At 35.0% G+C, this 16,653-nt stretch overlaps 1 protein-coding gene across 1 annotated transcript; it reads right to left on the bottom strand.

The window, feature by feature from the left end:
* Positions 1-11,912: 11,912 nt before the first annotated feature.
* On the bottom strand, positions 11,913-15,902 carry LOC123536951 (tripartite motif-containing protein 45-like). The gene has a single exon (XM_045320469.2). The coding sequence runs from the start codon at positions 15,737-15,739 to the stop codon at positions 13,853-13,855; it is 1,887 nt and encodes a 628-aa protein (XP_045176404.2). The 5' UTR covers positions 15,740-15,902; the 3' UTR covers positions 11,913-13,852.
* Between the last annotated feature and the right edge of the window lie 751 nt (positions 15,903-16,653).

The following is a 16,653-nucleotide window of genomic DNA, read 5'->3' as shown; positions in this document are numbered from 1 at the left end:
TCCGTCCGTCCTTCCGTAACATTTTGTGTCCGCTCTGTATCTCCTAACCCCTTGAAGGATTTTTATGAAACTTGGGTCAAGTGATCACCTTTACAACACAATGTGCAGAACTTATAAGTCAGCCATGTTTACTCAAGGTCAAGATCACAACCCAAGGTCAAAGGTTTGAGCCTTTTATTTTCTGTCCGCTCTGTATCTCCTAAACCCCTTGAAGGATTTTCATGAAACTTGGGTCAATGATCACCTCATCAAGACAATGTGCAGAACTCATGAGTCAGCTATGTTTGCTCAGTGTCAAGGTCACAACTCAAGGTCAAAGGTTTGAGCCTTCCATTTTGTGTCCACACTGTATCTCCTAAACCCCTTATAAGGATTGAAGGATTTTCATGAAACTTGGGTCAAATGATCACCTCATCAAGACAATGTGCAGAACTTATGAGTTAGTCATGTCGGCTGAAGGTCAGGGTCACAACTCAAAGTCTAAGGTTTGAGCCTTCCATTTTTTGTCGGCCCTGTATCTCCTGAACCCCTTGGAGGATTTCCATGAAACTTGGAACAAATGATCACCTCATCAAGACGGACGATGTATAGAACTCATAAGTCAGCCATGCTGGCTCAAGGTCAAGGTCACAACTCAAGGTCAAAGGTTTGAGGCTTCAATTTGTGTCCACTCTGTATCTCCTAAACCCCTTGAGGGATTTTCAAATTCTTTGATGTCGTCGTACATGAACCATAAAATATAATTAACAATGTCAATGCTTCCACCCAATACCATCAACCCTTTTACTATCCATAATCAGCGGTAGGGATATAGCTGTCTTTCAGACTGCCTTGTTAAAACATTTTTTTTTTTTGTCATTTCTGATTGTACAAGATCTCCCTTTTTGACAGTGGATCTGCTATCCCCGAAAATGCCTACCACTTACAAACATGCATATCGTGAAATAGGTGTTCACATTCTGATCAAATAATTTTTTTTTCTTCAATTTATACTTAACATAAAGACAAAGAACAAAGTTTATATGGTGAATGTTCAGAAGTGTTTGTTAACAATTGCTGTAACAAGTGTAACTTGCCAAAGACAGGGGGAATTTTTGTAATGTTCTTTTATGTCAAAGAAATTATAAGTGGAGAACATTAAATTTTCAAGGAGATGGTAATATTCAAACACAATACCCGAGACAATTCATGTAGGCTAGGTTTCAGTGGTTGCAAGTACGAAAGACGTATCTAGAAATGGGGAGGTAGGGGTATAGCTGACTCATGCTCTTAATTTGGAAGGCATACATTTTACATCACCTTAAAATGAATGTCCAAGCACTATTTGAGGAATTTTCAACTGGCTTTGCTTGCAAACTGTAATATACTTGTACAAGTAATCTGGCCCCGTGTTCACAAAACATTTTCAATCTCAACTGAGTTTGATAATTAAACTTTATTTGTCATTTATATCTAAATAGCGTGATTAAAACTAAATTTTAAGTTAATAACGATTTTCAAGCGACTTTCAGTAATGATGGTCAGTCTCAATTGGAATTTAACTTTGAAGTTTTAGTAAAATTGATATTAAAATTTCAAACTCAAACTCAGCTGAGACCGAAAAATGTTTTGTGAACACGGGGCCTGGGGCCATCTGAGGCTCAGATTTTAGCCAGTGTACGTCATTGTACGTTTTCATTACTGCTTAAACATTTTCTGGGGAATATATTTCTGAACCTTTCTGGCTAACCGAAAGTCTTGGATCTGCCATTGACAGACTTTAATCTGAATTATTCAGGGTATAAGACTATATATACATGTGGGTTTTCAATTATTGACATGTGTAGTTATTTACAGTGTAAGACTTTTGCAACTGTTAGTGTGGAAGAAACGGATTACTTGAAAGTTTTTTTATATAAGAGGCCCCATCTTTTCAGCAAAAAGTTAACTATCGATAGGTAGTCTGCTTTCAAATTCTATTGTTAAATTCATTTTATGTGTTCTGACTTCTTTAGGAAACACTTCATGGTATATTCAACTATTTTCTTTGAGTTTTACCCTTATCGTGCTGGTCACAACGGACTGATGGCGACTCGAGCTCACCGCAAGCGGGCTCGACAAAAATGATTTTGTTCAAAATTAATAGATAAATATACACACTCCTATTATATATTTTATCTCCTGTTGAGATAATTATTTTCCCCTTCAAGCCTTTGTTCAATTCTCAGTTTTGCCTGATAAAAAGTTTGGAGGTCACCTTGTTGAACAAGACAATGAAATTCATTAAAAGTTTTGTCCTAATACAGTTACGTCTATATGTTAACGGACATAACTATACATGTACCTCTATATTTCTCAAAAATAGACAGAATAGAATAAAACTTGTAACATTTTCTAGATCTGAGAGTTAATTTGTTCTATCTATTTGTTGATAGTAGTTAGGGTAAGGGAATACGGTACAACACGTGCACACCGTATTCTAGCCCTTCGACGTGTGTAAGAAAATATGTCACACGTGTCATATGGTAAGAGAATACGGGGAGGGAATACGTTTTTTTTTTTTGTTGTTTTTTTTTTTTTTGCTCTCCATTGCATAAAAGGGAAATCCCTAGAGTCAAAAATATGATTCAAAAATCACACGGTTATTATACATCATAGTGCGTGGGAAATTATTTAAGGTCGTTTGAAACCCGATATCCATCCGCTTTTTGTCAACGAGGTTAACATTAATAATTGTGAAATTTACTATGGAATAGTCAGTCGGTCAGTCAGTCAGTCAAAATTAAGCACGACATGACAGCATAATACAAACTTAAAAACTGTTGAAACTGAAATGGAATCAATATTGAAAATGATAATAGCAAATAAGAAAATACAGAAATCAACAACACACTATTAATCCATAATTTTAGTTATAACGCAGTAAAATACCCATTTATGGTGTTTAACGAGGTATGATAAAAAAAATTCAAATATGCTCTCGCCTTTCAAAGTTGATGACACGGTAACCGTACCCTTTCAACCTTTTAAAAAACTGGGACGCTTCTCATTGATAAAAAATCATGTTAACAGTATCTGTGTCTCATGATCCATTAACAAACTAAGGTATGATAAAAAAAATGTTTTACTTTTTACCCACGCATACTTCTGTACTGAGATTTTTTAAAGACCAACTTTTACAGCGATATTATTTCGGTCTATGAAAAGCAGGTGCGTTTTCTCTAAGAATGCCAGTGTGCGGGAGTTCAAAAAAAGAAACGCCGTTTCATTTCTTTACTTTTTTTAAACTTTGTAATTTTGTAATGCGGTATACCTGGAAGGATCAAATATTAAAAGTTTCACACATAAACTGACACCTTTTCAAAAGTGATATGTTTCCTGTCAATAATTATACCAGCTGTCTGACTTATTTTTGACTATAATTTAAAATGTATGTATGTAGCGAGATACTTTATATGTATAAGTTACTAAAATAGAATTATGTTCTGTTCTGTTTCTGTTCTGTTCTGTTTCTGTTCTGTTCTTATTGTTGTGAAAGCTGCCGTAATGTCCGAACTTTGTCTAGAGTTTGGCTCACATATCATAATTTTTGTTGATAAGGTTAGACAATTGTATCTAAGTCCGGCCGATTACAAGATTTGATTGGCTGTGATGCTATTTTCTCACAACTGGAGTAATAAGAAATCAATTAAATAATTAAATGATTACGTTGTTAGGTTAACCAAAGGCCAGCCTTATTCAAACTTTGTGTTGGTTCTTTGCATTCTCTATAAAAGCTCGGCCAATCCCGAAACTTGTTACAACACGTTTTTATGTAGCAAACATTCTGCTTCAATATCAGATCTAAGCTTGATTTCATTAAGTTCAAGCCATGTGAGTTCGCCCACATTTTAAGTCATAAAGCATGTAACGTTCTTACCCACTGAGTAAATACCAATATGAGGTGCGTGGAAAAAAATATGATGAAGTATGATAAATTTATCTCAAATATGCTCTCGGCTTTCAAAGTTGTTGACACGGTAACAATACCCTTTCAACCTTTTAAAAATCAAACAGAAGCGTTTGCTCATTGATAAAAAATGCCTGGTGTTGAATAACTTAATTTTATATGTATTTCTTTTTATCTGAATACATTGTGGGATCGCTGTCACCCGCAATATGATATATAGGACAAGTTTAGTCATTTGATTTTTATCATAATTTAAGGTTGTCATCAAGTGCAAAGTTCATAAACCTTGATTTCGGGCTTTAAGTGGGATAACACATTGCTGCATCCTTATTTGCTTGCACATGCAGGCTTAAACAAAACAGGTGTAACTTCTATGTCAGCATGACCCTATTTTTATTCTGTTTTCAATTGAGGATATAATATATAAGAATTATAATACTTTACGAATCATTGACTCATGTTACATTTGAAAAATAAAATACTCGTGTGACCTTATGTCGCTAGGCATTCTTTACAATGACAAGTCAACGCAAATTGTGTCATGATGCGTTAATATTTTTTATCAGCACAAGGAAATCTATGCTGGTCCTTAAATGACTAATTTATAGAACACACCTATTTCTCAAATCATACCATGATGAGTTTTGTAAATTATTCTCCCGCATGATTCTTCTGGAACAAATGCGTAGGCTGAAGTTCCCTATAAAAGCCCCTCTTTTCTCCAACATGTTAGAACATGATTTGATTCAAGGTACGACTTTTTGTAATGAACGGAATTAGTTAGAATATTCACATACGGAATTATTTAAAACATTTACATACGGAATTATTAAGAGCATTCATGTGCTGAATTATTTTGAACATTTATATGTGGAATTATTTAGAGCATTCATGATTGTGTGGAATTATTTAGAGCATTTATTTGCGGAATTATTAAGATCCTTCATGTGCGGAATTATTTAAAACATTTACATAGTTAATTACGAAATTATTTAGAGCATTTATGTGCGGAATTATTTAGATCATTCATGTGCAGAATTATTTAGAACATTTACATACGAAAATATTTATAGCATTCACATATGGAATTATTATGAACATTTACATAGTTAAACTACGAAGTTCAAAAAGCAATGATACCGCATTCAAGGAATCATAATGGGAAATTGCATATAATGCAAGTTTGAAATCCTTGTGAAGTTTATGTATATAGTGAAAAAGAAAAAAAGCTACTAACTATTTCGAGTCATGTAAACATGTTAAAATGCTGAGTTGCTGTTGCAGTATTCAAAAACGTTGATGCTGCTTTCAAGGATTTATAATGGGAAACTACTAATAACGCAAGTTTGGAATCCCTGTGAAGTAAATGTACATCGAATTATATACAAGCAATGGAATTATAGTGGAGAAAAGAATATCTGAGTATTAAAATTTAGACTTACTGCGCTCTTTCTTATACGTGTATCATAGCCATGAACTCTATTCAAATGGAATGGTATTACCAAAATGCAGTGCTTCATTTAGCAATAAGAAATGTTTATTTTGAAAAGCAGAATTAATACTATGTTTTTGAAAATAAAGTTATCTTTAAAGACACAGTGTTATACCATAAAAATATTCTAATATAAGTTTTGTTAGACAATACACTTTTAGGATATGTATCATAATGTAAATAAGACAATAACACTCATTAATTATTTAAAAAGGACTGTATGACACACTGGCCAACACAACAGAAAATGAGTGTGCTTTTTAAAGCCAATATTCAAACTGAGTCAGATAATCTTTCTCAGTTGTTAAATTTATGACTTACATAAACCTCGCAACATTTTTGAAAAGAAGTTACATAAGGATTTAACCAATATCTCGTTTGCTAAAGTTTATATTTTTATTGCGTTAACCTTATAGAAAAACTAGACCACTATGACCTTCATTAAACATATTTAATACGTTAAAAGACAAAAAAAGTATTAGATTTTGAAAATGATATTATGCATTTTAAACACTCAGTATTTGACTTTAATTATGTTGCGGCCATTTCTTTAATTGTTGCTTCTAGAAGCCTCTAAGAAACAACTTAACAGCCGTGTTAAATCAAACAGGGTATGTCAGATATAACATAAGATGAAAGCCAGTAAAAGTGCGTAAAACATCACGAACAAAAAACGTCCTCGATATTTATCATAGTTTTGTGTTAAAGTAAGATTTAATAGATGGGTAAGTGAAAAACGATGGTATCAGTTATGAAATAATAACATCGGTCGGACTTCTGCTCTGTTGAGCAACATATTTACTTAAGCATTAAATAATACGAATGAAAAGCTACGGTTACTTACAAAAAGTAAACTTATCCCTGTCGTTATCGATTAAATGTAATATATCAGCCAAACTCGAAGAAAAGACTGCAAAAAACAAATTAATCATCTACAGGAACCAGGCGACGGTTTCTGTGTGAAACATGTAGCCTTTCTTTCTTTACACTACAGAAAAAGACCCGTCACGTCACAAAATAGCATAGAATGAAAACCATGCAATTATATGGTAGACCTCCAATCTCATATTCCTTAAAGCTTATGACAGATCTTTTTTGAAACATCGGAAATATAGGAAAAACTTAAAATGGATGAGATGAGAAAAAAGCGTACAAGCAAAGAAGTCAATAGAATATAGTTGAAGATGGAACCCGGAACAACGTGAGTGGGACTGAATAAATCATGACGTTATTAGTAAATTGCGCTGCTCTTTGACTTTGCTTTGATTGTACCTTTAAATGGGATAATATTTGTTTATTGTTGACCTTGTTTTTAAACCGGAAAATAGGTTTATTTTATTTCAGACAAACGTTTGTTCTATAAACAACAAATACATGCATCGACCAAAGAATCGATTCTTTCCCATCAAACCTATTTAAGATTTTAAGAAATGAACGCCTTGTTGTTTCCTGTTTTCGCTCTGTAATCCAACTCTCATTAACTGTAACGGTAACAGTGTGTTGGGAAGGAAAAAAGGGTCTAGCACTAATGTGTAATTTATACATGGGTATACATTTGCTCTACATTTTATTCTACATCCGGTTTTTACATCTCTGTAAGTTTAACACCCTGCTCTATTGCTATCATTAGCGAGCGTTGTTCTTTTAATAGTCATATAATGTAGAAAAGTATGGTAAAGCTTAACACTGATGGGAATAATTTGTTTAAACGGGAGAACGGAAAGGCAAGGCAACTGGATGCTTTATATATTTATTTATATTGATTAACCAAATAAATTCACAATTTTTGTTCTATGAAAGCATGAATTTTGTAAAATTCAGACATATATATGCAACAAATGAACGAATGTGTCTATAGAAATAAAGTATAGGCAGCCGATTTAAACTTGTTAACAATAATGTTTTTACATAATAAGGTCTTACAATATAATATGATCCATAGCGTCATTCAGAACAAGCTTTCCTGTGTTAAACTCTGAAGCTTATAAACAGCCGATTTACAGTTACTGAGAATAGATTTTTCACACTATAAGCAATATGATCCATACCGTCGTTCATATCATTTTGTTCTGTATAAAACTCTGTAGCTTCCAAGACTTTGATAAAAATGTTCTTAAAGAAATGCACAAACATCACACTACTATTGTAGCGTCTAGTTTAACAGTAAGAGTCCATTCAGTTATTAGTCTTCTCCTCTTCTGATCGCGTCACTCACTTCACTGGCAATTACTTGGTACACATACGTCAATCTAAGTGCCCTAGGTAACAGCGAATGTTATCGCAAAAACAAATTCTTTTTTCTCCGACGGTTGACTCGACTCGGTGCTAGCGTTCTGATGAGCTGTCTTTCATTCTCGAACGTAGGAACGTCTCGCGGTAATATAGCGATAGAACGTTCGCTCAGTCTTTTGAAGATTTCAGAAACAGCTTGTATTTGTCTTAAAGTTATTGACTGTATTAACTGTCGCCTCGTACCAGGCTCAGCGTTACTCAAGGCTCTCAGAAAGTTTAATTTTCGAAATACTCGCGACCGTTTCATGTTAAATGTGTAATTTTGTGCAGTTGTTAATCCGCGATCGTGGCAGAACTTGAATGCTTTTTAATGTTTGTGATGCCTTCTTTAGTGTCTCAGTTCTGTTCCTAGATTGTGCTTTAAATGGTTTAAAAATGTCCTACGTTCCTGAAACTTATGAGCACAACATACACATGTGTTGAGGCAATAATCAGTCGTATGCCATACTCGTAAATGATGTAAAAGGTTTCTCCAGGCAAAGAAAAAGTAGTCACATTTTACGCATCGAAATATAACCTCGTCTTCCCCTTTTTACATCATGAATTTGATTTTGAGTTGAAAAGAACAACCTTTGCTCCTTTATGATCTATCACTAAAATTACCGACAGTCATATGGTAACACTCTCAGTTAGTATCATCTGTGCTTTCAGTATCTTCGTCTTCGTCTCCATCAACACCGGGAATGTCAAACCTGGCCAGTACTTTATCAAAAAGATATCTTCGCTTCAGAATGGCGTATTTCAAAGCCTCCTCCGGTTCGTAGTGTTCTCTTGCAATGAGACGATTAACTGTTTTCTTTATCGCTTTATAGATAGGATCTTTCTTCATAGCGTCGAACCAGACCAGTTTTCTACCAAAAATATTCATCATGGCTTTTCTGTAGGTGGACTTCATATCCTCGTAGACATTTTCCCTCGTTTCGCTTTCACTGATTTCTGCATCTTCCTCCATTTGTTCGTTGACTTCCGCCTCATAATGCGATTCATTTTTCTTGAATGTTTCTTCCAAAATCTCTTGCCAAGGATCAATATGTAGAGAGTCCTCAGAGGTTACAGACTTATCATCATCGCTGAAATCGGATTCAGTTTCGTTTATAGTTCCAAAAATATCTTCTTGTAAATCAGTGTCCGGCATTGCATCGTCATCCGAGTCGACGTCCGAATGCACTGACTTTTTATGTCGTAACATATTATCCCGTCTTCCAAAAGCTTTGAAGCAAATATCGCATTCAAACGTCGCCTTTAACGTTCAAACGCTTAATGAGGAGGAGTCAGGTAGGCAATCAGTTAAATACCTGACTAACCGTAGTGATGTTTTCAGGTTCTGTCGTATTCTGCTTCTTTGGCTTTTTTCCTGTAGAAAGCGTTCCCTGCTTTGGTTTCTTACAACTCTTGTTGATACTACCGTCTAACTTTACTCTGGAAATTTTGCGCTTTCTTTTTTCATTGGTGTCATTTATTCGCTTGGAATCAAGTTCGATGGCTGTCGGATTAGTTTTCAGCTGACGTGTAAGCATACGCTTAATTATGGCTGCCGTCTGCTCTGCTGGAAGGACCATCCTTAGATACAATTCGGCACTCGGTGCATTACTTGACAGAGATACTCTGCGTTTATACTCTCCTCTCCTCTTCAAATTTCCCGGTTTATCGAAAATATCCATTTTATTTTTTAAACTTTAGGTGTTTTCTACTTGATATGCAATCACGCACTGACCTTAAAGAAAAAGTTGTCCAAGTATTTATCGTTAAATGCTACGTTTTTCGTTTATGGAATATCATTAAATAATGCTACTCAATATAGACTGAAGATGTTAAATGCGGATGTCATGCGTAACTGAATGCAAAGTATAAGTATATTGTAACCGAACCTCTCTTACACGAAATGCCAAGCCGTTAACCCGGATGTAATTCATTCGTACTCCATTTTTCACACTTCTCCCATATCCTCTCATCTCCTCAGTGATCAGTGACAGTTAGACCATAAACTTATTTAGATGGGAGAGCGTGTTAATTGCAGTTTTTATGTCGCAGCAGCACATCAGACGCGTCTCATGGTATGCTGGAGATAACATTTGCGGATAGGATGTATAATTGCCGTCACCCATCACAAGCTACATGTTATTTTTTAACACAGATGGCTCATTTGCAGTGTATGGCCCTTAACGCAACAGTTTCTTCTCCGAAGTCCTCATCTACATATTTGTACTTTCAACTCCTCCGTACTCTTTTGCCACTCCTCTTTACTCCTCCCACCTCCTGAATGCTCCGCTACGATCTGGCAAAGAAGATCAGAAATGCTAACTATACTATAAGTATATCTCACCGCAGATTTGCAGGGTCTTTGTTATTCAATGAAGTTATAAAGCTTTCTTTCCAGCTGGCTTGAGTATCTGAAATTTAAAAACTATCAGTGCCATAGAGTGTATAAGTCTCTACACAGTATAATAGATATTCCTTTGGAATGAATAAAAATCTTTGCTCTTTACGCTAGATTTCAAAATTATCATGACGCAAAATTTCAACAGGCATCAAGACCTCGTGACATCAATGGCATATTACAAAATACGGTTTTTGAACTTTATCACTTAATAAGAATCACTCGTATTCGTTATTTATTATCTTTAACTCTACCAACGTTTTATTGATAAAATTTCTTTACATATAAGGAAATACGTTTACTACGGGTTACTCTACTGGAAAAAAATTTAACTTTGTTGAGGATGAAACGGGTATTTTTTTCAAAATTTGCTACGTATTTACAATTATTTAGTTTACTATATGTAATGATTTTATACACGGCATTCCATTTTTTACGGCATTCTTTCAGTTCCAACCTGTAAGAAGAGCAGATAATTTACGCAGTCTGTAAAATTCTCAAGTCTGGATGACAAATACAACCTGACACCCTCCTTTTTTACTACATTTAGACTCGCCTCTTTTTACTTTACTCTGCTAAATTTGTATAATTGGACTGGTCTATCATTCAATTTGGGCAATACCATTTACTATTTGAAGGGGTGTTTACTGAAAATATACTAGCCGAATAGCGAACAGCGCAGACCATGATCAGACTGCACGGATGCGAGCCTGCTCTTGGTCTGCACTGGTCGCGAAGGCAGAGTCGCTTGCCTTCAGCATGCTAAAGGTTAAGTAAAAGCTAAATAGCTATAGTGACCTCGTATATAATACAAAGGCCTTGTAATGAATGACGAAGATATAATTATGATACTTCCCACGTCACTTACAGCGCATGACTTGACTCTTTTTAGGCGGGTATTTGATACACAAGTGATGAATAAAATAGAGGTTAAAATTGTATTCATTCTTTTCATTAACTTCAGTTGGGAGAGATCTAAACTTATCAAATGTCTCTAGAGTATTTAATCAATTTCTTATTTTCTGGTCGTTGTTCAGGGCAAAATAGAAATTTTTCTTCAAGCTCTCTGTTTCGTGTATGAAGTTAAACTAACTCGTCTCTTAATTTCTTGTGACTTTTCTCAGCTTCATTTTTGAAAGATTGAAGCTCAGCCTTTGGAATAGACTTACAAAGTCTGTTCAGATCAAATTATCTGTAATAATATTAACTTCTTCATACTGACACTGATATTTTCTCAGAAAAAAAAAAACATTTCCTCTCTAGGTTCATCTCGACAGAGGCAAGAGATATTGTAATTTTTTTCAGAAAGTGGTATCAGAGAGGACTGATTTTATGGCCAAGTGCTTTACATTTTATGACTCTAACGACTGATGCCAGTCTACCTTTAGATGTCTATTTGCATCTATAATGTATTCAATAAAATTTGCATTTGAGGATTGACCCCATTTTGAAGACGCTCCGTTCTCCATTCTGACTATATAAATAGTTATAAAATATAACGTTGTTTAATGACATTAAAACATGTGTGAATATGTTCTCAAAGACATGGGCTGATAAAGGTACCTAGTTTGAATTAGTGTGGTCTCTAGTTAACCTAACAAAGTAATCATCTAATTATTTAATTGATTTCTTATTACTCCAGTTGTGAGAAAATAGCATCACAGCCAATCAAATCTTGTAATCGGCCGGACTTAGATACAATTTTCTAACCTTATCAACAAAATTATGATATGTGAGCCAAACTCTAGACAAAGTTCGGACATTACGGCAGCTTTCACAACAATAAGAACAGAACAGAAACAGAACAGAACAGAAACAGAACAGAACATAACATAATTCTATTTTAGTAACTTATACATATAAAGTATCTCGCTACATACATACATTTTAAATTATAGTCAAAAATAAGTCAGACAGCTGGTATAATTATTGACAGGAAACATATCACTTTTGAAAAGGTGTCAGTTTATGTGTGAAACTTTTAATATTTGATCCTTTCGGTATACCGCATTACAAAATTACAAAGTTTAAAAAAAGTAAAGAAATGAAACGGCGTTTCTTTTTTTGAACTCCCGCACACTGGCATTCTTAGAGAAAACGCACCTGCTTTTCATAGACCGAAATAATATCGCTGTAAAAGTTGGTCTTTAAAAAATCTCAGTACAGAAGTATGCGTGGGTAAAAAGTAAAACATTTTTTTTTATCATACCTTAGTTTGTTAATGGATCATGAGACACAGATACTGTTAACATGATTTTTTATCAATGAGAAGCGTCCCAGTTTTTTAAATGGTTGAAAGGGTACGGTTACCGTGTCATCAACTTTGAAAGGCGAGAGCATATTTGAATTTTTTTTATTATACCTCGTTAAACACCTTAAATGGGTATTTTACTGCGTTATAACTAAAATTGTGGATTAATAGTGTGTTGTTGATTTCTGTATTTTCTTATTTGCTATTATCATTTTCAATATTGATTCCATTTCAGTTTCAACAGTTTTTAAGTTTGTATTATGCTGTCATGTCGTGCTTAATTTTGACTGACTGACTGACCGACTGACTATTCCATAGTAAATTTCACAATTATTAATGTTAACCTCGTTGACAAAAAGCGGATGGATATCGGGTTTCAAACGACCTTAAATAATTTCCCACGCACTATGATGTATAATAACCGTGTGATTTTTGAATCATATTTTTGACTCTAGGGATTTCCCTTTTATGCAATGGAGAGCAAAAAAAAAACAACAAAAAAAAAACGTATTCCCTCCCCGTATTCTCTTACCATATGACACGTGTGACATATTTTCTTACACACGTCGAAGGGCTAGAATACGGTGTGCACGTGTTGTACCGTATTCCCTTACCCACGTACCACGTGATCACGTGGGAGGGCTGGAATACCGTATTCCCAGTTGAACCCCCGAAATCTAACTACTGTTGATTACTTTCCTCCATCATTTACTATAGGGTACAGAGGTTACAAAACTGTCAGATTTTGAAATACTAAGATGTTTTGGTTTATAGTTTAATTAGTCTCGTTCAAAAGATGTATGACATTTGTAAGTACTTTAAATCGGAATGTGATTTGTTTGATTTAAAATATCAATACTATTATCATAATTCTCAGATAGATGATAAGAATGGCTAATGATAAACATTTAAAGATGTATTAAGAAGATCAAAGAGATTATAGATGATTTTAAAATTTGTATCTACCTTTACAAGGAATAAAATCTTGACATATAACGTGTTGATGAGAAAATAATACCTGATAAATCTTGTGGTGAATATTGTTCCAGTCTAACAAAAATGTGAAGTATTACATATATTTTATCGTCATCTACTTAATGTTTACTTGTTGAGGAATAGCTGAGTTTGAAAGTCATGTTGGAACATATTATGTAGGCAAATGGTAATAATACAATGTAGATGTGATTTTTTCTTATATAGCATGTGCAAGTGTAGGCCTACGCGCATTATACCAAAGAAATGACCAATGAAGCCAAAAATAATGCGACAGGTAAAAAATCCGAAGGAAAGTTTATGTGCCAGCTGTGCCTTGACATTATGCATGATATTATGTGATAACATTCTCCTTTCTTACATTAATGAATACATCTGTCACATGATGAAAAACACGAACATAATGATCTATATATCTCCTGGTAGGTCATGTTAATTCATTCAGAATTTCATGTCACAGGTAGGTAATAACATGTTAACTGGTTGAAGTCAGACTTTTCTGCGATAACTGAACATTTCCTATTTGTCAAGTTTCAGTTGATACCTGGTAATGTCTTTTCTATTGAACCCTACATATAGTATGTTATCATCTCTTAACAAAACAGAGAGGGGAGTTTTCCTTTCCACCAAACACTGAAGAAAATTGCCAAACTCGTCAATCCTTATCACTGCACCATTCTTGTAATCTGCTATGATAATGCAGTACTGACTGTCAAAGCAAACACTCACTGGGCAAAATGTCTCTGGGTTGCCATGACAACCTAAGCCAGAGAACACTGACAGTACAGTTCCATCTGATGCATTCCATGTCACTTTATGAGCAGCTGGATATCCAAGACAAACGGTTCCATCAAATGTGTTTGTTGCTATGCATGTTGGCCCTGGTATCTCTTTATAGCGCCATGTGTATTGTTTCTTATTGGTAACGGAGACAGCAATAACACAACCTTCACTAGCATCTGTATCCAGTAGTTTACCGCTTTGTAGACAACAGATAAGAAGTTCCTGTTCCTTATCGCCGTTTCTGACGAGTCTGTGTGCTATACCATGGGGGTAGACTTCAAACGATTTAAACTTCACCTTCACATGTTCTGGTGTTTGATATTTATAAACAGTCTTGTCTACTAAACTTGTGAAATACAAGTCATTACCAATGCAAGTCAAACCTGCACAGGCACCTCGATCATAAAACCACTCTGTGAAGTAAGACTTCGAAGTTTCTGAATCATGATATAGAAACTTATAGAAATCTCTAAATGCAGCATACAATCTCCCTGCGCTCATTGATAAGGTATTTGCTTCTTTAGTGTTGGGGGAACACTGCAACTCATCAAGCTCTTTAACGGACACGTTAGAACTGACTTCGGATACTTTCCCAAGTATGTCGTCTGTTATTTCAGAACTGCTTATCTCAAATATTAAGTGTTCATGAAGTTTGATTGAGCATTCTTCTGTTACTGTTAATGATTGCAATTTTGAGACCAGTTCGGCGTCCAACATCTGACAATCATCCCCTAATTCGACGACATTCTGTGCGTGGCTGATAACAGCTTCATTTTCCATTATTTTGCCACGTATCTGTTTTTCCTTCTCCAAATAATAGTCTTTCGCCTTGGTATTACTTTTGATCAACTCCTGTTTGATGCTAGCGGCATCCTGTTTTACTTTTGCGATAACAGATTCAACTCGTTTCTCAAGTGAAGTAATGTTCCTCTCCAGTTCCTTTTCCATGTAATTTTTTGAATTGTTTGAAATAGATATTCTTGATTTTAGTACACCAAGCTGACTGTCAGCGCTGGCAATTGTCTTTAACAATGAGGTTCGTCTCTCCTCTGCTTCTTTGGTGATACTGGAAGTGTTGTGATTTTCATGCTCTGTCAGTTTACAAACAACACACAGCTTAGTGTTACAATCTTTACATACCATTTTTATTTCTTCTGCCTTGTGTTGGGGACAAAAGTATTTCTTTTGTATCTTACGGGTGTAATGTCCTTCCGTGTCGACATCAGACAATTCCTTCAACTGTATAAGTGTATGTTCACGTGTCACTTTCATTTTCATGTGGTAGATGGTGCAGCGTTCGCAGAAATTTTCTTCGCAGTCCGTACAATAATGGGTCGCTACGTATCCTTCTCCGCAAACGTCGCAGTCTGTGTTGTGCTCTGAAGTATTGCTTCCCTGGATGTAGAAATTCGACTGAAATGACTTTACCCCACCCACTGGAATTTCGGTATCAACACGACATAAAGGGCACTCGAATTTTCCAGCCTGTCCATTTCTGATCACGTATTCGTCTAAACACTGGAGACAGAAAGTATGGAAGCATGGCAGTATCTTTGGATCATTGAACGCACTTAAACATATACTACAATCAAGTTTTGACAGGTCTTTGCCTCGTTCTGCCATTTTTTAAACTTCTTTTTCATTATATCGTGCAATTTACGATTAGTTCCTATAAAATGTTTACTCAGTTATTGAAAATTTCTTTCATAAAATGTCCATCGTGTGAAGTATTCAACCTTTATAACTTATAGGTATCTTAAAGTCCGCTTTGCCTACTTTCGTTTTCTATTTTTTTTCCCTTGTTAACTTACCTAACGCGCATTAATAAAACACACGAAATGATCTTCATATCAAGGTAGAGTCACAAAGCAAAATCAATACGAAAGGCAACACAATTTATGTTTGTGTTTTGCAGATAAAGAAAGTGAATGTTTTAGAACAATTTTGTGTCTCGTTTACTTTCAGTAAATGTTCTTTAATAACTCATATTTATAGCGTAAATCCTCTACTGAGTATAGTACTGTATTATTACTCAGCCGCTTATTGTTCCTATTTGAGGTACTTTGCTAGATACAATTGTATTTCAGGTGTTCTAAGCATGGTGTTGGCGCAGCACTAGGCTAGTACGTGACTAGGATGTGGAAAGTCGCCAAATGTCATATCGTACAGAATCGGCTAAATCATTTCTGCTGACAAAGGTACCTCTGGTATTTTAGCTGTCAGACTGAGTGAATACTAATCAGCAATGAGTCTTATTTGTAATTACTCAAAATACAAGACAAAACACGTGTAGTCTTCACTATATTTATTAAGCGCCTCAACGGCGATACAAGTCAGCTCGATAACCAAACAATTAAATCAATCATTGAGTTAAGTTTACATTTAAATGATTAGTATAAAGTTGGGCTAAAATGGCTGCTCTGAGTTCAGTAGGTTAGGCGTTAAGGCTCGCTACCAAACTATAGGAAAATAATATACAAATGCAATAAGGGGGTTAACCGAAAGGAGACCGGGCGTGTCATATAAAAGGTGAGAAC

Source organism: Mercenaria mercenaria, chromosome 17, assembly GCF_021730395.1.
Source record: "Mercenaria mercenaria strain notata chromosome 17, MADL_Memer_1, whole genome shotgun sequence".
In the NCBI taxonomy this organism is placed as follows: Eukaryota; Metazoa; Mollusca; class Bivalvia; order Venerida; family Veneridae; genus Mercenaria; species Mercenaria mercenaria.
The sequence above is the reverse complement of the archived record's forward strand: the minus strand, read 5'-3'. Positions and strand labels throughout refer to the sequence as shown.

Excerpts from the sequence above, each read along its gene's own strand:
- LOC123536951 (XM_045320469.2), bottom strand. The coding sequence starts at position 15,739 with ATGGCAGAACGAGGCAAAGACCTGTCAAAACTTGATTGTAGTATATGT.